This window comes from Ruditapes philippinarum, unplaced genomic scaffold (assembly GCF_026571515.1).
Source record: "Ruditapes philippinarum isolate M1 unplaced genomic scaffold, ASM2657151v2 ctg4227_1_1_1_1, whole genome shotgun sequence".
NCBI classification, from domain to species: Eukaryota; Metazoa; Mollusca; class Bivalvia; order Venerida; family Veneridae; genus Ruditapes; species Ruditapes philippinarum.
Window position 1 is genome coordinate 1 of NW_026854256.1, and position 22,142 is coordinate 22,142.

The 22,142-nt window shown below is 33.6% G+C and overlaps 2 protein-coding genes across 2 annotated transcripts; one reads left to right on the forward strand and one right to left on the reverse strand.

The window, feature by feature from the left end:
• Window positions 1-1,478: 1,478 nt before the first annotated feature.
• On the forward strand, window positions 1,479-8,196 carry LOC132739544 (actin nucleation-promoting factor WASL-like; the record flags this gene model as incomplete). The annotated part of the gene is given in 7 exon segments (XM_060727258.1): window positions 1,479-1,619; window positions 1,900-1,989; window positions 4,615-4,687; window positions 4,951-4,995; window positions 5,571-5,716; window positions 6,220-6,367; window positions 7,628-8,196. Coding segments are annotated over 7 exon segments (1,083 nt in total), but the record flags the coding sequence as incomplete, so codon positions are not given.
• Window positions 8,197-16,977: 8,781 nt separating this feature from the next.
• On the reverse strand, window positions 16,978-21,797 carry LOC132739546 (uncharacterized). The gene is made up of 2 exons (XM_060727259.1): window positions 21,647-21,797; window positions 16,978-19,210 (listed from the first exon to the last, which is right to left on the reverse strand). The coding sequence occupies exon 2, from the start codon at window positions 19,203-19,205 to the stop codon at window positions 17,751-17,753; it is 1,455 nt and encodes a 484-aa protein (XP_060583242.1). The 5' UTR covers window positions 19,206-19,210; window positions 21,647-21,797; the 3' UTR covers window positions 16,978-17,750.
• Between the last annotated feature and the right edge of the window lie 345 nt (window positions 21,798-22,142).

A 22,142-nucleotide genomic window follows, 5' to 3' on the forward strand; every position in this document is an offset into this window, starting at 1 on the left:
TTTTCTGGGTTGTTTCAACAATCAGAGAAAGTGCATCTTGTCCAAAATATCTTCATCCACTAAATAATGAATCAGAAGATTTTTTAATTTCTTGTTAAAACGCATTGAAGATTTAATTTCTAATAAATTATACTTTTTTGCAAGATCGAGCAAATCAGTTTTCTTAGCCAAATCTAATACCTCCTGGGAAGGTCAGCTACAAACTTTTCTAAATTAAAAGACATGACTGCTTGCTGCTGGTTTTAAACTCAGAAAGTGATGTGTTTCAAAAATTTCAAAATGAAAGGTACACTTAATAGAACAACTATGATATCAACTCAGATAAGTAAATACGGTAATAATAAAATGTAAAATAAACGGTAATAATTTCCAATAATGTAGCCAAAAAGAAATATTCAAATCCCGGACGAGCCCCCAATTTCTGTTACGAGTCAGGCGTAACGAGAAAGAAAAGCCAGCAACAAACTTGTAACAATAACAAATTTATTTCAGAAAAAATATTAAAGAAAAAATAAAATAACAAATTATGTTTACAAATACCTGAAGTCCAAATAAAAATGAAAATTACAAATGTCTAGTCTGATCCTGGAATGATCCTTTTTCAATAGCACAGTTAAATCCAAGTTAAATCCAAGAACACTTTAGAATAAAATCCACAAGAATAATTAATAATCCAAGCTCCAATAAATTACTTAATTTCCAAGTTGAATAATACTCCAAATATATTGATGACTTAAAAGATTACTGATGACTAAAAAAGGTAACTGATGACTTAAAGATAAGAGTAATGAAAAATGTCTCCTTCTATATATTAACTAAGAAGTTTCTAGAATAGTCTCCCATTTACTACAGTAATCATAATCTAGCAACTTCAACAATAAAGATCATTCCAGAAATTTCTATCTAAATATAATGCATGAGTTTTCCACAACAGTTAAGAACGTTCTAGTACATACATGTAGTTCATGTTCTAAAAATAGAACAATGACAATATTGGAAATACCAACTGGTCAGATATAATCTATATACATATAATATGTTGCATACATAACAAAGTCAAGTTTGAATATGGGTCAACTGGGGTCAAAAGCTAGATTACACTACCCAAATATGGAAAAACCGTTTTAACACACTAGAGGTCACATGTTTGACTCAATTGTCATCAACTTTGGTCAGGATGCTTGTCTAAGACATTGCTTGGATGTGGTGAATGGGCCAGGGGAGCGATCTAGGGTTATCATGGCCCTCTTGTTTTAGAAAATACCTATTTTATTTGACCTGTAATAAGGAACGCAGCTTTCCATACATAGCATATTCATTCTTTTATTCAAATAAGACACATTAAGTAAGAATTTCATAGATTTCAATAAATTTCTGTGATTAAAATATTTTAAAGTTATAAGGTTCAAACTTGACATGAATTGACGAAGCTAATAGCTTGATGCGTATTAATGGTAATGAAAACTTTGTATATGCAGGCATTAGCCACCACTACAGCCGAACTACATGTGGCTACGAGTGACGAAAGAAATAAATGGGAAAAACAGTTTTCCGGTGTCGTCTGCTTTGTTAAAGACTGGAACAAGCGTTCATTCTTTATCCGCTTTTATGACGAAAAGGTTTGCTAAACAAAATTTTAAATGCGACTCATTGCACCTGACTTTTATATGAATCTACAATAAAAATAATATTGATAAAAACTTAGACCTAACTGTAGTATGAAAAAGGCAAATGCGAAATCCAAGTACTTTTCATATTAATCAGAAGTAACAAAATTCACATGTTTATGAGCAATGGCAATACAAGTCATTTGATTTTTAATGTACAGACGGCAAATGTTTGTGATGATGTGTAAAGTTTGTACATTTAATCATTAAGCTAATTTAAGCACTTTTTCAGGAAAAATCATTGGTATGGGAAGATGATATGAAACAGACTCGAGGCTTGCAAATTACCACAAACGACAACATTCTTGCCATTACAGCTGCTGTAAGTGCTTTAACCGACAACCATATCTAATGATTCTAAGCTAAATACTAGTTATTTACTGCAGGTATGAAAAGGAGGAATAAGTGGATTAATTTTTTGTCAGTTTCATTTTATTATGCCCCCCTTCGAAGAAGAGGGGGTATATTGTTTTGCTAATGTCGGTCTGTCTGTCTGTCGGTCTGTCCGTCGGTCTGTCGGTCTGTCCGTCGGTAGACCACATGGTTTCCGCTGATTATCTTGAAAAGTATTTATCACAAAGTCTTCATATTTTACATAGTGATTGGTCATAACTAGTAGATGACCCCTATTGATTTTGGGGTCACTAGGTCAAAGGTCAAGGTCACAGGGACCTTAAATGTCAAAATGGTTTCCGCTGATTATCTTAAAAAGTATGTATCACAAAGTCTTCATATTTCACATAGTAATTGGTCATAACTAGTAGATGACCCCTATTGATTTTGGGGTCACTAGGTCAAAGGTCAAGGTCACAGGGACCTTAAATGTCAAAATGTTTTCCGCTGATTATCTTGAAAAGTATGTATCACAAAGTCTTCATATTTCACACAGTGATTGGTCATCACTAGTAGATGACCCCTATTGATTTTGGGGTCACTAGGTCAAAGGTCAAGGTCACAGGGGCTTTAAATGTCAAAATGGTTTCCGCTGATTATCTTGAAAAGTATGTATCACAAAGTCTTCATATTTCACACAGTGATTGGTCATAACTAGTAGATGACCCCTATTGATTTTGGGGTCACTAGGTCAAAGGTCAAGGTCACAGGGACCTTAAATGTCAAAATGGTTTCCGCTGATTATCTTGAAAAGTATGTAACACAAAGTCTTCATATTTCACACAGTGATTGGTCATAACTAGTAGATGACCCCTATTGATTTTGGGGTCACTAGGTCAAAGGTCAAGGTCACAGGGACCTTAAATGTCAAAATGGTTTCCGCTGATTATCTTGAAAAGTATGTAACACAAAGTCTTCATATTTCACACAGTGATTAGTCATAACTATTAGATGACCCCTATTGATTTTGGGGTTACTAGGTTAAAGGTCAAGGTCACAGGGGCTTTAAATGTCAAAATGGTTTCCTCTGATTATCTTGAAAAGTATGTATCACAAAGTCTTCATATTTCACATAGTGATTGGTCGTCACTAGTAGATGACACCTATCGATTTTGGGGTCACTAGGTCAAAGGTCACAGGGACCTTAAAATTTCAAAATGGTTTCCGCTGATTATCTTGAAAAATATTTCTCACAAAGTCTTCATATTTCACATAGTGATTGGTCATCACTAGTAGATGACCCCTATTGATTTTGGGGTCACTAGGTCAAAGGTCAAGGTCACAGGGACCTTAAAATGTCAAAATGGTATCCGCTGATTATCTTGAAAAGTATTCATCACAAAGTCTTCATATTTCACACAGTGATTGGTCATAACTAGTAGATGACCCCTATTGATTTTGGGGTCACTAGGTCAAAGGTCAAGGTCACAGGGGCCTTAAATGTCAAAATGGTTTCCGCTGATTATCTTGAAAAGTATTCATCACAAAGTCTTCATATTTCACCTAGTTATTGGTCATAAGAAGTAGATGACCTCTATTGATTTAGGGGTCATTAGGTCAAAGGTCAATGTCACATGGGCCTTAAATGTCAAAATGGTTTCTGTTTATTTTTCCATAATTGAACACTTCCATGTACCCATTTTTGGCAAGTTTATGTAATAAAATTATCAATTATGTGAGTCAATGGCTAGAAAGGGGGGGTATATGTGTCGTTCGACATTCTTGTTTCTATTGCTATTACCCTCTGATTTCCTTTTAACACTAGATTGTTTGCAGTTACTTGTATTAAGTCAACTTGTGTCTCAATATCTGACATACCGAGGAGAAATTCTACACAATTGTCAAACGGATTTTGAAACAAGTTGTACAGTAAAAGTTTTTGAATGCTCTACATGTATGTTATGTTTAAGCAGTATATTATAATTGTAAAATGTTCCGAAAGTGAACATTTAGGAATGACCTGGTCTGTCAAGACCAACATCCATTGGTTTATGAGCTTTATTCCTTCCATAATCTTAGTCTTAAAAGAAGGAAAGCAAATAAACCTTCGGTTGAGTGGAAAATTTATCTAGATTGTAGAAAAATTATACGTTAAGGCCAAACCCACCCCCATAAACCCCAAATGTTGAAGTGAGTTCGTTCCAAATCGAGCTGGGATCAAAATAGGTTCGTAGCATTGTGTCACACAGAGGTTAAGGACAAAACAAAAGAGCCTATGGCTTGTCAATTTTCTTTAATATGATCATGTTTTGGGCACAATAATCAGATCTGTAGCTCAACATTTACTGTCTCGTAACGAGGTAAAGCAATCCGATATATTTATTATCTAAAATCATGGCATTATTCACACTTACTGCACGAAATAAGGCAATACCTTTTGTGATATTTCATAAAAATTCTATAAAAAAAACAACAGTTTTTTACTTTTTAACTGAGAAATACAAAACAATTTATCACTTCACATTAAAAAAATTAAATAGTCAAAAAAGCCTTCGATGTCCATGCAGTCCACTAATACTTCTAACTATTTTAACTATAAAATTTTATGTTTTAGGGTAACAAAATTGTTTTTCTTGATGACCATGAGGGTGACAACTTTGAAAAGGTGTTGATGGAAAAACTTAACGGTAAGTAAAACTCATTCCGAATTCACCTTGTAAATAATGAGTTTTATTATTTATTCAAGTACATTTACTATTTCTCATTTATTTTGTTTGATGTTCACTTTGAAAGAAACTTCCTAGGTCACAACGTCAAAATGATTTTTTTAAATAGATATACGATATAGGACTGTTCATCATTAAAACATGCTTATAAAAATTCTCAGTCTGTTGCCATTCTAGTGTTACTATAATGATGCACTGATAAAGACTATTTTATCTACTTACAGCCAGACGAAATCGTCGGAATAGAATTCGTACCAGTGCTGGGACAGGTAAATCTCAATGTCGCACTTTAATTAACATGTTTTCAATATTTTCATAGATATTCATAACGCTTTCATGTTAGGGTTTATCGACATTACACTCATTATAAAGATGTTAGCAGTTTAAAATTTAACACATTTATCGATATTTTTACTGTATTTTAACTTGACCGTCACCGCTGTGGGTTCGAATCCCGACAGGGACTTTGGATTCTTTCATGTGAGGAAGTTATCCAGCTAGCTTACGGAACGTCGGTGGTTCTACTCAGGTGCCCGTTCGTGCCTGAAATAATGCACAGAAGGGCACTTGAGGTCTTCCTCCACCAGTAAAGCTGGAACGTCGCGATATGACCTATACTGTGTCAATGTGACGTAAAACCCAAAACAAACAAACAAACACTATGATTTGAATGATGCTTTTAAAATGTAATAGACAGCAATAATTCATATTTATTTATTATATGTACTTGTACATGGAATTGAATCCGAGAGGACATATTACTGATGATTTCTTTTAAAGATATATTTATAAATTGAGCTGCAATTATGAAAATACGAGTCGAATGTTGTTTGTATCGCACCAGGAACATATAATGAAAGTGAAAATACCCCGTCACTAAAGAAGTCATCAGACAAAAGCAAGAGAAAACTTACATTAGAAGATATTGGGAAACCTACAAATGTAAGACACAATCAACATATAGGCTGGAATCCTGATACTGGGTTACATGTAAGTTGATGTGGCCCGCGTGTTCAGAATATTCCTTGTGAGATACAATTAAATGTTATATGCTCTAGTGTCTATCGCCCGGCAACAATACCCCACCCCACTTGAGTCATAACTTCTCTTAAATATCAAAATGTTGTTAAAAAGTCCTTCTAATCAACTTGCTCCTTTATGTCAATCCATTTGAGCGTTTTGTGTCCCCTTCATATAAAAAGCTTTTTTAAATCTGACACCCTCTACCTAGTGATTGGAAGCATACTAGGCCATTATGAGGTGATGATAAAATAAATATTGAAGTGCTTTGTAAGTAAATATTCAAAACTGATCTGAATGTAGAATATATTGATAGTGAATCTGAAATAGTTTTTCATTTCAAACAAATTTCGAGATAATAACGGAAACAGTTCGTTTAAAACACTGAGTATTTTGTCTGAAGAAAATACTAATATTTTGTTCTTAAAACGACTGATGTCCGATATTAAATTATTATCTTGTTTTTTTTACAGTTTAATGATTTAGATCCAGATATGAGGTCACTGTTTGAGAAAATTGGCATTACAGATCAGGACCGCGTTGACAACGAAACAATGAAGTTTATTTATGACTTTGTAGAAAATCATGGCGGAACGGAAGCCTTTGCAAGAGAAAATAGAGGTAAGGAAACCTTTTTAGAACGGTTTGGGTAAAGGAAAAGATACATTAGTTCGGGGCCAACATGGATTATCTTTATTAAAAGAACACTTCCTATGTTTGCAGAGTTTCAGAAAACATTTAAATCCGTCAAATGGCAATGTAGAATGATTATTGATTTCTTTCAAAGTTACGGTAAGAGTAAACTAAAGTTTAGTCATATAAACTGGCTTACACATTAAATGAATTAGAGATCATGTCTTTGAATAAAAACACAGCATAGCGATAAAAAAGAGAACAACATTACAAATACATATACATTTATAAAAGTAGATTGTTTATTTCAAAACTAGGGGCGTCCATGGCCGAGTTAAGGTCGTTGACTTCAAACCACTTGCCCCTCACCGCTGTGGGTTCGAATCCCAACAGGGACTTTGGATTCTTCTTCTGAGGAAGCTATCCAGCTAGCTTACGGAACGTCGGTGGTTCTACTCAGGTGCCTGTTTGTGCTTGAAATGAAATAATGCACGGAAGGGCACCTGGGATCTTCTTCCACCAGTAAAGCTGGAACTTCGCCATATGACCTATACTGTGTCGGTGTGACGTATAACCCAATCAAACAAACAAAATTTCAAAACTAGGTTGGTTAAGGTCGTTTACTTGCCCCTGACCGCTCTGGGTTCGAATCCCGACAAGGACTTTGTATTCTTTCATGTGAGGAAGCTATCCAGATAGCTTACTGAACGGCGATGGTTCAACACAGTTGCCCTTTCGTGCCTGAAATAATGCACGGAAGCGCTCCTGAGGACCTCCTCCACCAGTAGAGCTGAAAGGTCGCTATATGACCTATGCTGTGTCGGTGTGACTTAAAACCCAATCAAACAAACAAACAAACAAAACTAGATTTGTCCTTAAATTGTAGTACAGGACTGTTAATAGCTATCTGACATACATTTCTGGTGTAAGGGATATTCATAGAGAGATCATAACACTGTGGAAGAAATATTTTCTAATTATTGTTTTCATTTGTAAAACAAACGTAAATTTCGCAGTTTTTGCATGTACATATTTCACTCTATGTCACTTTTGTCCTCTTCACACACACTTTATGAAGGCATATTGATTTCCTTTCAATATGCTCGTACGCGTACGAACGATTGTTTGGTTTCCCTTCTACACACATAAATATGATCATTTCTTAGTCGTTTAGATGTGTGTTGATGTACATGTATCAGCAAATATTGTTTTAACTATTTGCTAAAATACGTTTCTGGTTTGTTTCAGAACAACAGATGAAAAAGCAAGTACCCCCACCACCTAACAGGGCCGGGCCACCCCCGCCACAACCTCCTAGTTGCTTCAAAAGGGCTGGACCACCCCCTTCACCCCCTAGTAAAGCTGTCCCTCCCCCTCCGCCCAACAGGGCTGGACCACCCCCGCCACCAAACCCTAGTAAAGCTGTACACCACATCCATCCAACAGGGCTGGGCCACCACCGCCGCCACCCCCTAGTAAAGTTGTACCTCCACCCAACAGTAATAAAGATAAGTTTGGGCTTCCTCCATCGTCCTCTAGACATACATCGGGGCTTTCCCCGCCACCTCCTAGTAGAACTGGGCCTCGGCTGTCATCCCCTAGTAACACAGATACAGACGCTGCACATTCCTTACAAGACACAGATCAAGGGGCAACAGGTGAAAGTAACCCAATCAAACAACAAATAATGCAGTTACTTCTCCAAAACCCTGCAGAGATCACCGACTTTCTATATGATATTATTGATAAGCGAGGTGGCGTCGACTTTATCAAAGACAGTCTTGCACAACAAATGAACAAGACTCATACGGCACAAGAAAATGGTAATATAACTCATTAATTATTTTAGACCATTCAGACAAATATTGATCACTAATTTTCCTTCCTTTTATCTCTTTCGAAATCGTTTTGATAAAACTTGCACGATATAATTGAGTAATTTTGCTGTCAAATTTCTATATTTGACTGACAATTTGATTTCTTTACTTTGATGCTAAGACCAGATCGGCAAGTGCAACAATAGTTTATAGGTTAACAAATGAGCTAATATATACTTAACTTTACTAGTAATGCTTTTTTGCGATCATACATCTGGCTTTCGCGACACTGTCAGTTTTATTCTAATACATTGTATATTAATTTATTTTTTTCCGTAGACCAGCAGCCACCTGATTTTACCATGCAAAACGTATCTGATAATATCAATGACGATGTTCAAGCTGCGAGTGAACTATCAAATAAAAGTGAAGTACCAGGTAGGAGAAAGACATCTGATGATGTGACCGGACGAAGAAATGCTGGGGAAGTTCCTGGTGTAACAAGAAATGCTGGGGAAGTTCCTGGTGTAACAAGAAATCTCTCACCAGGTACATGTCTTATTACAATAAAAAGGCGTAACATAATCGACATATCACATTTTATTAACCAAGATATACATGAATACATTTTACAAGTCAGATAAAGTAAGGTCTCCTGGCATTTACAAAAGGGTTTATTACATTTACAGATTATATGTACACCAATGGAAATGAATTATGTATTGTCTATATAATAAATAAATAATGAAACTATCTCCTATTTGACAGGTTATGTATTGAGTAATTGTATAAATAGTTAGTCATTAAACTGTCCGTTTTCTTTCTTTCAAACTAAAACTCAAGCGGTGAACTCAATCCTTGACATTATTGTTGTGTGTAAATGTTTGTGGTATTTTTAGTTTCTTCTTTTAATATGGGTGGTTACGGTATTCCTATTTGAATACTGTATAATCACCCTTAGAATATGGTGCCTGCTATTTGAATATGTCCTTTGACTTCTTCACGTTGTATGCAGGCTTCATAACCTGTGATCCCCTTTCAAAATTCTATTTTGTTTAGTTTCGCCCATCGGTTTCCCGGTTTAAGACTCACGCTTTCTTTTACTTAATGACCATACGTCGCTTTTTATGGAATTGCACGAAAGTGTCACATTGAAGGTTCCATGATAAACGCTGCATGAACACATGCAAAATAATTTCACCATGTTCGTGTTTAAAAGTTTGTCTAAATCAAACCGAGCTTGCAACATTTTCCATTTTGTCGTTTTGTTTGTTCTTTAGGGATTACTTTATACTTTATTCCAGATTATTGCATTTCATGTAACATACTTTAAGCAATGGTCTGTAAACTGTTTGTTTTCTTTATCTAAAACTTAAAATTAAGCATTGAACTCTAGTGTTATGTTTTTCATCTGACTGTTTTCTATTTGACAGATTATGAATTAAGCAGTGACATGTTTGATGATGACGATGATGAGTGGAGTGATTTAAATGATAAAATTGACCAAAAGTAAAGATAATGTTGGACAGTGAAATACATGATGTATTGGTTGCTACAATTAATGTATTCATTGTATATAGTGTACTTGATTTACAAGTATCACGTGGCGTCGCTCACTATCTTATAATTATAAACTTTCTTTATTATTCATTTATCTTATAATTCATAAATACTGCATTTCTGTTTTTAGTTTGTGAAATTATTTCATTTTAATCCCACATGGCTCAGTTTTACATATTTGATTTTATAATGAAAAAATTTTCAAATAGTATGACTTAATGTTGTTTTTTTTTCAGTTGCTTCTTCTACAACTTACGTATATTGTTGAAGTGATAAGTCTAGATAAACCTTAGATTACATTGAACAAATTATTTTCATTGTCAGTAACAACAACATCATGAGTAACGGTATAAAAATAGCAGACAAATTAAGTTGTTGTTTTCGACGCATCTTTTATTGAAAGAGATGCTTCACCTTTACTAATTTGATGACATGCATTTTAATATTGTATTGCAAAATATATCCTATATGAAACAGGTAATTTATTATAGGACTACAACAGGAACTTCGATGTGTATTGTCTTTTATCTTGTATTTAAATATGTAAACTGAAAACATGTATTTAATTTGTAAAGATAAATATCATGTATAAATATGTTCTAAATATTTACGTTAACGTCTTTTCAATTAATTAAGTTTATGGTTAGATTCAGACGACTTATTTGGAACAAACAAAAACTGAATGCAATGAATTGAGGGATAATCTCTTTTTTCAGCAAGTAATACGTCACAAATAAGAACATGTCTTTCTCATATTTTACCTCAGAATTACAAATACAGTAAAACTTGTCATATGTGACTTTCCATGGGACCATATCAAAAAGGTCACATATGACAGGGAGTCTTTAATCCAGGTTCCCAAAAAAATCGTCAGTTGTTTCAAAATGCTATTTTTACTTGTTTGTCTTTTTTTTATTGTGTTTTCATTGTGTTACATATATGTAATACTTAAATATGGTTTGTTACAGATATATGATAATTTTTATTTAAATACTTTATTATAGTTAAAATGTTTTTAATGAAATAAAAATGTTTACATGCATAATTATACAAATACAATGTGTTATAGATATAAAATTTTTAAAGAAGAGCCGAAATGAATTCACAATGAACTTATGTACATATATGTATTATTATAAAAGTATCATGTTAAAAATTTTAAATATCATTAAAATACTAAAATTCTAAAATGTGTTCATTATAGTCTGAATTATAGATTACCCACGGACTTTCGCTTCCGGAGCGTCTGTATCTGGGTTTTGCCTACGCCAATTTCTTCAGCAATTTTGTAGGCTTGGGTGCCGGCATCAAGCTTTTTGATTGCCTGAATTTTTTCTTCAAGAGACAATTCTACGTGCTTTGTCAGCCATATTTGTATGATTTCAATTCAATTCAATTCAAAACTTTATTGTACAGTATGTAAAAACATGTGAACATATACAATCATCAAGTTCACAGCAGTAGTACATGTAACAAAAACATAATCTTGTCAAAAACATTTTACAAAACTAATGATCTAAGTATGGACACAAGGAAATCTGTCATTATTTTATTAAATCTATATATATGATATATTATATATACGTATAGTGGAAAAGGAAAAAAAATGACAGAAAATTTCAGCCAAATTTATTAAACTAGGTAAACCATCACTAGTTGAACCGTTGACAAATCTAATTAACATCTCAATTAAATCACAAATTTTTCCGACTAAATTAAAACAAGCACAAGTAAAACCACTTTTAAAAAAAATGACGCTATGACCAAATCTAACTATAGACCAGTAAGTTTATTACCTATTCCATCTAAACTTTTTGAAAAAGTATTATTTGATCAGCTCTCTGCTTTTTTGATGATATATTTGACAATTATTTATGTGCTTTTAGGAAAGGCCATGGGTGTCAAACTACTCTGTTAAGACTGCTTGAGGACTGGAGACAGGCCCTGGATAACAATGAATATGTGGCAGCAATTTTGATGGACTTATCTAAGGCATTTGATTGTCTGCCACATGACATTCTTTTAGATAAGCTAAAAGCATATGGCTTATCAGGCCCTGCCACCAGTCTCATGCAGTCTTATCTGTCAAAAAGGAAACAGCAAATAAAAATAGGCAATATTGTAAGTTCATGGGCTAATATATCCAAAGGTGTCCCTCAAGGATCAATCCTGGGCCCTCTACTGTTTAATATTTTCATAAATGACATATTTTTCTTTAAATAAAAATGTACTTTATATAACTATGCAGATGACAATACCCTTTCTTTTCGGACTAAACATTTTGATGAACTAATATGTACCTTAGAACAAGAAAGTAACTATCTTATAAATTGGTTTCATTTTAATAAAATGCAAGCTAACCCTGATAAATTTCAAGCTATTGCTGTAGGGAAGAAAACTTTCACTAAATCCCCAGCTTTTAAAATTAATACTAGTGAAATAACATGTGAGGAAATTGTAAAACTCCTTGGCATCGACATTGATCAACAATTAAATTTAAATTTTCACATAAGCAATATATGTAAAAAAGCTGCTAATCAGTTAAACATCCTCAAAAGAATAGGTCACAATTTAAATCAAACAAATAGGCTAACAATCTTTCATACTTTTATTTTGTCAAATTTTAATTTTTGTCCTATTTCATGGCATTTCTTTTCAGAAAATAATACTAACAAGATGGAAAAACTACAGGAAAGAGCACTTAGATTTGTCTATAATGATTTTAATTCAAGTTATGAAGATATGCTGATAAAAGTTAATATACCAACTCTAAAAATAAGAAGAATGAGGGCTATGGCCATTGAAACTTTTAAAATTTTTCATGATATGTCTCCTGCTGTTCTGTCTGACCTTATTGTCAAGAAAACTACTGGTATTAATTTTAAATATTCAAATATTTTGCAGATCCCGCAAGTAAGAACTACAACTACTGGTAAAAAATCTTTCAGGTATGCTGCACCTGCTTTATGGAATACTGTACCCGAAAATTTTAGAAAATGTTCAAATTTTGCTCAGTTTAAAAAGTTAATTTTATCCTGGAATGGTAAACAGTGTAAATGTATTGCTTGCAGCTTATTTCTATATCTTGATTTACTCCACTTTTTATTTATTTTTTTCTGGGTATGAACATTTTCTTTTGGGTCACATTTATCATTTAGCTTCTTCATGTTTTTTTTTTTTGCTTGCTTGCTTGCTTTAAATGTGTTTTTGCTATTCTTCCCTGCTTATGTTAATAATATCATTTAGTTTCTAGATATGATGTTGCTTTATTTTGTGATCTTTTATTTTGATTTTGCTTTTTGTTTTGTTGTTTTTTGCTTATCTTTCCAGCATGACTCGAGCTAGCTGTTAAATGAGTTCAACTAATGAGTTACATGTTTAATACCTTCTGTCTTTGTGTAGTCTGATAACCCATAGTCTTTCATATTTAAATTATATATAAAAAAATGTGTGTTTTTTTTTTTGTTTTTTTTTAGTGTTTTTATTTATTTATTTTTTTAAATAATTCATTAAATTTTTAATTGTTTACTCGGTATATTATTGAACTTTAAGTAAATTTTTAGATACTAGACATTGCTATATAGTGATGTAGATTTGGGTAAACTATCATTTTTAGTTTTTTAGCATATGATTCGTTTTTATAAATATATCCTAAAAGGTCTATTTTATGCATGTGATGTATACATATCATGTCTAATCATTTTTTATTGTAGCTGTTTTATCTTTGTTGATCTTATACTTTATGTTATTTACAGGCGGTTATAAAAGCTCCTAGAGCTTATGTTGTACTGTTGAAAACTTGCCGACTTGAAATAAAACGTATCTTATCTTATCTTTTTTTATCTTAGAATCCCCTGTGAGTATGGAGGGGAAGTGATTGATCTGAAGTGCCCGGATGTGCACGTTTTATCCGTTTATCAGACGGTTGTAATTTACTGCTTGGTCAAGGTGATGTAATCATGAGATTATTTATTTTTAAACTTGGACAGTTATAGTGACTAAAAGCTTCGTATTGCTATCTTGATACAAACCAGTTTCAATGCTATGGTTAAAAATAGTGACAATGCTCTAGTAACACCTTTTGCAATGGTGATAAACATTCGAGACTATGGCGCTCAATTTTGACGGACAAATGTCAATTGAAAGCGAGAAGTGTGAAAAACATAGTTCTTGTGAAAATTAATTCGGTCATAGAAATGTATACGATTGCCCTCAACGCTGTGTGTCCGAATCCTGTCAGTGACTGGATTCTTACATATGTGGAAGCTATCCAGCTAGCTTATAGAGTGGGTCTTCTCATGTGCCCGCTCGTGCCTGAAATAATGCACGGCAGGGTACCAGTATAAAATCTAAATCTGAAACTGATTTTACAAAGTTCATTTTGTATCTGAAATAGTGCATATGTGAAAACAGTACTGGTTGTAATTGTTAAGGGAAAACAATACTTTCTAACGAAATCACTGGATGCTGTTTGTTTGTTTTGGGTTTTACGTCACATCGACACAGTATAGATCATATCGAGACGTTCCAGCTTTACTGGTGGAGGAAGACCTCAGATGCCCTTCCGTGCATTATTTCAGGCACGAACGGGCACCTGGGTAGAACCACCGACGTTCCGTAAGCTAGCTGGATAGCTTCCTCACATGAAAGAATCTAAAGTCCCTGACGGGATTCGAACCCACAGCGGTGAGGGGCAAGTGGTTTGAAGTCAACGACCTTAACCACTCGGCCACGGACGCCCCACTGGATGCTGTACTAAATCAGTGGTTTCCTTTGAAGTCAATGATGACTATGAAAATTCAGAAAAAAGCAGATTTACTAGTTGCTATGGAAAATTTATATGTGCTATTGAAGTAACTGTTTTATGAAAAGCAAACGGTTGCTATGGGAGTCATCAGTTTCTATGGAAAGTCAAAGGTTCTTATGGAAAGTCAATGATTGCTTTTGAAAGTTAATGTTTGCTATGGAAATATACAGTTTGTTATGAAATGCCAATTGCTGCTATGGAAGTCACTAGTTGCTAGGGAAATTTACAGTTTGCTATGGAAAGTTAATCCCCGCTATTAACCTTTTCCCTTATATAAACGTGTTTCGACGGCATCCCCCCCTTTTTGAGGCCTCAAACAATACAAAATGCCCTATTTAGGCCCCAAACACTGTTTTACGTTGAGAAATGTTGTTAGGAAAGTGACCACTTTTTTGGCGCCGTCCCCTATCCAAATGTTACATCAGGGGGTTGCCAGAAGGGGGATGTGCCCCCTTCTGTTTGGGGACTTTTTTTTTGGGGGGGGGGGGGTAGAGTCCCCCTCATCGCAATGGAAAGTTTGGACATGTGACAGACTAAACATGGCCTCAAGCCGATCTTAGGGTAACAATTAACCGACGCTGAAAAGCCTTTTACTCTATCTCAATTCATTGAGAAGTTGCAGCACTTTGAAATCAGTTTTGATGAAGGAAAAAAACAACAATTCAAAATAGTGAATTTTGGGAATTTTGAGACGTCCCCCCGTTGCCATGGTAGCAGAAAATTTACAATTGAGCATGCTGTTACAGAGGCTATGGTGTAGTCAACTTTTGTGCAAAGTTTCGTCAGTATTGAAACATTTTTCATAGTTTCATAGAAGTTTGAACTTGTTAAAGGAGGCTTTTCAATGAAAACGGCCATTTTTCGCAATATGGTCACGGGGTAAAAGGTTAAAATTAATCGCTCTTTCGGAGGTAGTGGTTGTATAGAAAAGCAAACGGTTGCTATGGGAGTCATCTGGTTCTCTGGAAAGCCAGTGGTTCTTATGGAAAGTCAATTGTTGTCATGGAAAGTCAATGGCTGCTATAGAAAGTCAATGGTTGCTATTTGGAGTCACTGGATGCTATAGAAGTCAATGGTCATCAGTAGCAAAGAAGTACCTGTTGTGTCATATCAAGAAGACAATCTATTCATTGACAAATAAGTTATAGTCAGTTGCAGCAAAAAATAAATAAATGATTTGACCTTAAAGGTCATTTATAAGTGAAGGTCAAGGTTTGTCTTGTAGGGCTATCCTGGAAGATTATTGTGTTAAAGAATGAAGACAATCTGTTTTAAAGTAACAGAATTATAGCGAGGGTCAAGATAAGTTTGGTTGTGGGTTGTGGTGGCCAAGTATGAAGACAATACACTAAGAAGTAATGAAGTTATGATCAACGTTAAAGTTTTTGGAACGGCAACTTAATCCGTATGTTTCCTTATCTTTTTCTGCTCACCGACTTAGATTTCAGTTTACTCAGAAGGTGTATAAATACTAAAATTTAATGTTGCAATATATATATTTTTTATTTAAAAAATATAAGATGAGGCAATACCACGGTATAAAAGTGGATTTCGTCGATCAGCAGCACTCGATTTAGGAATTCTTCCGAACTCTGATGGTATAATTCCTTATAACAATATGGAAGTAGAAAATGCGATTATTTTTGTATTACTTATATCCACAAGAATTATTTGCCTAATTTATATTTATCAATAGCTTATTGCATTTCTTAAATAGGATTTTGCGTATTTAAAGGTCAAGAATCATATTTAAAGTGATCACTTTTTTGTTCTTGTGAATTGATTTTTCACCAGCGTTATCTACATTAAATTTATAGATCTGTTAAGAAAAGGAGTACTAATAGGCATTCAACATGTTAAGAACAAAATAAATTTCTTAATAATGTATGTACCGGGCGAATAATAAAAAGTGCAACATCTCTCACATTTCCTAGCACCGGCTTTCAAGAGTGATACTCAATTGTCAACACTTAAAAGAGCCGGAACAATAATCCCAAAGGACCAGATATAAGATCTCTGACGTGAAGTACGGGGCTAACTTTTTACAGCTGCAACGGCACTTGAAACCTTCAGCTTTCCCTAATTTGCCGACTATTCATAGATAATTCTAAGCATTGGAAAAAATGGTTTTCAGCTTTACTCAAATAATCCCATACATTAGAGAGAGTGTTGCTCCACCAAAATTTCCGAACCTTTTGTTTTTACTCAACTCTTTTGTGATTCAAGTTATTATGCATATCATCTTTTATAGCATTATAAATGTCTTTTTATGCACTTTCCATAACTGTTTTCTGTATATGACGTTTTTCATGATCAAAAACATTATCATATCATCTTAAAAAAGAGCACTTAGTACATTAATGAGATCGATATTTTCATAAATATCATTACCAATATATTTGCACTTGTCAGATTTTAAAACAGGTGCATTAAAATGCCATTGTGATATAGAATTATCAGGAATATAACTCGGAACAAAACCGTTCGGAGCGTCACTTTTGATAAAATGTCAGTTCCTATCATTATAATATAATTATAGACAAGTGTTACCATTCATGCAATACGATGGTCATTGTCAGCACATTCCTCGGCGAAACTGATGTAAAGACATACTATACATGATTTCTTCAGTTCAAATTACACGTGTTGCTATCCAAAAAAAAAGAAAAGAAACAACAACAAAATAAAAACCTAACAACATTTTTCTTTTGAGATTAGATGTGAAATGAACAGCCTCTCCATCAAACACATTATTTATACCAATAATACACTTTTTTGTCTCACCAATCATGCAATTCAATTTCCAAAACTTACAATTAGAACACATCTCTGATATATTTAGAAATTCGCTCACATCCGCCTGTTTAGAGGAATTACATGGTGGCAAATAACATATATAAGTATTAACAAAAATTTAGAGTGCTTTTGGCACCAAATTCTATACATTAAAAACTATAGTGAAATCATTAAGAACTTTCATACAATAAAAATCTATTAAATTAGTTCTTTGTCTTTTTGTAAAGCTTTCCGTCAAACAATACTCGATTCATTATTGTAAATTTCATTATTTTTATGTTAGAGTCTGCAATTATAAAACATTTATTTTCCATTTTTTATGTTTACAGCAATCTGATCTCTTTAACATTTAGAATTTATTTCTTGTTTCCTTCCTTTCTTGAAAAACTATTTATGAAAACAAAAAATCACTGATAGCTTTCCAAATTTGTTGTGGATTAGTAATTAAAGATATCAAGTCTAGATTCAGAAATTTCATCAATGTCAATATGACATCTAAGCACACAGGGTCTTTGATAATTTCAAACATAACATCATATATGAATGATGACTGACAAATTTCTTCACGGGACAGCTTTGTAGTAATGACGATACCAATTCGCAAAAACATCATCTCGAACTTGTCTTTCATTTCAGAAAGTCGTTTAGCATCTGTTAAACATTTTTCAATGGACAATATTTTTACTTTAAGCTTCTCTATCCTAAAAATGAAAAAGCCACCTGTGTCCAATAGATTTGATATGATACATTTGAGCTGTGTTATGTCACATGGTTTTCCTTTCCCAAGGAGAAGGTTCCTCTCTTGTATCATATAGTTAGGAAGAAATTTAGAATCTAAACAGCTGAGTAGAAAAGCAAGTGCTTGCAGCAGAAGGTCTAACAATCTTTCAGGAGAATAACACGTACTTGGCTCAATATGTTCTGACACCCAGAACATCACATTCTTGATCATGTAGGAACTTAGAAGATCACAATTTGGTTTAATAAAATACTTGTTAGCCATTTTAAATAAAATGTAAATTTTTAAGAGCACAGTATTGAGATGAGACACAAGAATACTTTCCGCAGTTGTGAAGGAAATTCTCCATTCGTAGTTCTGATTCTCGCTGCAACTAGCACCAACTGGAACAACGTAAGCCTCTGTATCCATGATTTCTTGACAAACAGACTGAGATGGCCAATATCTGTCACGTTTACTCCAAGAATCTAATACTGTCAATGATATATAAGGCATTGCCAACACACAGTCAACGTCACATGACTGATCCATATACGGCATCAAATGTATTTTAAGATGAACAGTCAAAGGATTGGACGGTCCTTGTTGTTCCCGATGTTCTCTTTTTGTGCCATCATACGCAAAATATGAGCTTAATGTTTCCCTACCTATGTCTAATAAATTACGCATACAAGTGCTTAGAAGAAACACCTGACCTTTACTTAAGTCATATTCAGCGGTGAAACTAAACAAACCCATTGCAAAAATATTAGAATCCATTTCTACAGGATTAAGTTGTGTATAACCCGGCGGGGAATCTGCTGTAATCGCTTGAATTATACAAAGTTCACTCTCTACCTGAGCATTGTCCAAACAAAGGAAATTGCGAAATACTTGAATCACATCAATGTCACTTTCAGGATGTTTTGCAATGCCGTCTCCTACACTCCCGGTTATCATAACGTCGAAGTCAAACCATGGAAACAAATTTTGAAACTTGTCGGTGAATATGGAAGCTGAATGTTTGCATAGCTCAACTCTCGATTTAATCATTTCCTTAGAGAAGCCAAGTAAATCCAAAGCAGTGTTTGTGGCTACAGATAATTCTTTATAAGCCTGTGTCGACATTTTGCCTGCAAACATAAATTTAAATATTTATTGTCCTTCATCATTGTTTTTTAAGATATATATTTTTTATATATATATCAGTGTAACGCATACTGATTCTGTATGTATAAAAAGGCCTTAACATTATCTGAAATTTAAATGTAAAATGGAAAATTAGAAGACTGTGTTGAAGACTATTAATTAAAAAGTGTATTTCACTCTAAATTTTGTGTTACACCTTTGTTGTAAAGCATATCAAAATAGAAAAGCAGAATTGAACTTTCTACAGCGATAAAAACATTGTATATGTTTCATTATTTCTACATCCAGAGTAAAACAATACAATTATTTCTTATATATGTGAAATAACCATCTTTAAGTTAATTTGCGACATTATAAGATTTACTGTACATGATAGGTTTCGTTTTAAGGAAGTAAATAATTTACCCCATTCTTTCAGTATTTCAAATCAGTGGAAGCCACAAATAGAACAATTGTACAAACAAGTCAACTTTTAAGTTACCGGTATTTAAGATTTAAATCCTTGGCAAGTTTATATTCAACATGATTTATCGTTATACACTATATATAGCTTGATATTTTTTTATATCGGAATAATTAATAAAATACCTCATGAATCGTGCGATATACATGTATATTATAAATAGGTATATTACCAGTCCTATTTGGCTCTAAATATACCAGTAGCATGTAATTATGAGATGTCAATTTCATCAATTTCATTGCATAAAATTCGTTGATTATCTTTCTTTTTCATTGTTGTTAATCATCATTTATTATTAGATGACGTATAATGTTTTAAAAAGAAAATGAAACGAACAATTGAAATGTAACCTGCAAAAATCCCTTTAAGAAATTATAGAGTATCCTTACGAATGAAGAGAAACAAGTGTATACTTCACTCAGACAATATATACTAAAGTAACTTATAATATTTAAACACACAAATAATGCAAACGACCAATGAACAATTTAGAATAAATATTTGAAATACTATTTCATGACATTAATTCATTATACTATTGCGACATAAAAGTGATTGTTTCAAACCGATTATTTCCAACCCTTCGAAATAATCGCTCTTATAGAAATCGTATTTTCGTTCCGCGGGGCGCCGGTCAAAAACACGACAAAGTCAACATCTGTCCAACTTTCGCTCTGCGGGGCTCAAGTCGCGTTTTCGCCTGTCGGCCAGCGGAGCGAAAATACGTAAACACGAACATTTTGTAGTAGTGTCTTTGTCGTATTTTTGTGTTTTCTCCTGGCGCCCACAATAGAAATACAGATTCTAGACGTTTAATGGTTGAATAAAGTATCTTCAGTGAAACTAACTAAAAATTCGAAGATAAAACCACTATGGTGAAAACTCGATACGATTTCGTGTTTTCAACACTGTCCTTTCGACTTTTAACTACCATGGTTTCGTTGTTTTGTTATTTCCATTTATTAATAACCCTATTTTCGACATTTCATCATTGTATTGTCGACTTAACGGGACACTGTATATAACCTTGAAATATTGTAAATACGACTTAAATTCTCAGGTGCGCAACCTGAATGCAGTATCCAAGATTTGTACGTTTAGTGGGTTGTTTTTTTATCTATTTACCATAAAATGACTAAGATATCAAACTTTTTTTATTGTTATGTATACCAGTGTTTGAAAAAGAATGTGTAATATATCTTATATTTTAATAGGGATTAAAACAGCAAAGTATGCAAACGGGGATCAAACCCTCTTGATATATTTTGTGCATTTGATAAATGTTTTGTCAAATTTTACCTCCATATATGATTTCATGTAAAACATAGAGCATTGTAATGTGTTCTGATTACGTACCACCCCAGGAAATATTTCTTATATCACCCCGGGACACATAACACTGATATAAATATGTTGTGTAGCACATGGTGGTCAGGGTGATAGTGAATATTATCAATCAAATACCTTGTTTTAATCTCCATTTATTTTAAACATAACATTCCTGTTGCAAAAACTCAAGGTTAAGAAATCTTGAATATTGTTTACACAATAAAATTTGTCACACACTAATATTTGGTTTATACAGAATTTATTTTAGTTCGATTGTGTAGGAAGCTATAAGCTTATAGACACACTTTCGAATCCGTTCCTGGAACCAACCAGTACTGAGCAATGAGTGTAAAGTTTCTTGCTCAAGGAAAGAACGACTTGCCCCTGACGGGGTTTGAACCCATGCGGCTAGCCCCATGCGGCTAGCGATCATTAGATTACTAGTCCGACACGTTAACCACTCGGCCATGCCGCCACTCGTAATAACACTAATATTTGTATGTGTGTCTAAATTTATAATATTTATATCTGACATAACTTCAATGAACTGTCTAGGTTTGGAACTTTAGTTCAATAATGGCCGATTGATTTAATATAATCACAACAAAATAATAATTGTAAAATATACCTGTTATACAATTTGTATTCAAGTTGTTTCACGGCGTATAAAAGTAATGGACCGTTTTGTTTTGACAACAGCTATACAACAACGATATTGATCACAAACGTCGTCATGATCCACGTGATACCATGATATTTTTTCCGCATTTATTTCTGCTTGACTTAAGTTACAAACGAATTGTAAAACGAAACATAAAATACAAATATTATCATAACAATAGCTCTTTCTCATTAGATTAGTGAATCGAACAGATACATGCTACTTACTAAAGTAAAATCGAAACTACAAAGACTCTTTTGTCTTTACATTTCTGTCTTAATTAGACGGTCAAGAAAGCGAAAAGACAGATTTTGTGACACGTGCAATCATGGTTTACATTGATCTGTATAGGCTTGCAAGACATGTGACAATGCATTACATTACTGTGTAATGAACAATTACGCAATAGTAAAAGCCCAAAAAACCAGCAATATCGTTTGTGGGACTTATCTAATATTGCGTC

Excerpts from the sequence above, each read along its gene's own strand:
- LOC132739546 (XM_060727259.1), bottom strand. The coding sequence starts at position 19,205 with ATGTCGACACAGGCTTATAAAGAATTATCTGTAGCCACAAACACTGCT.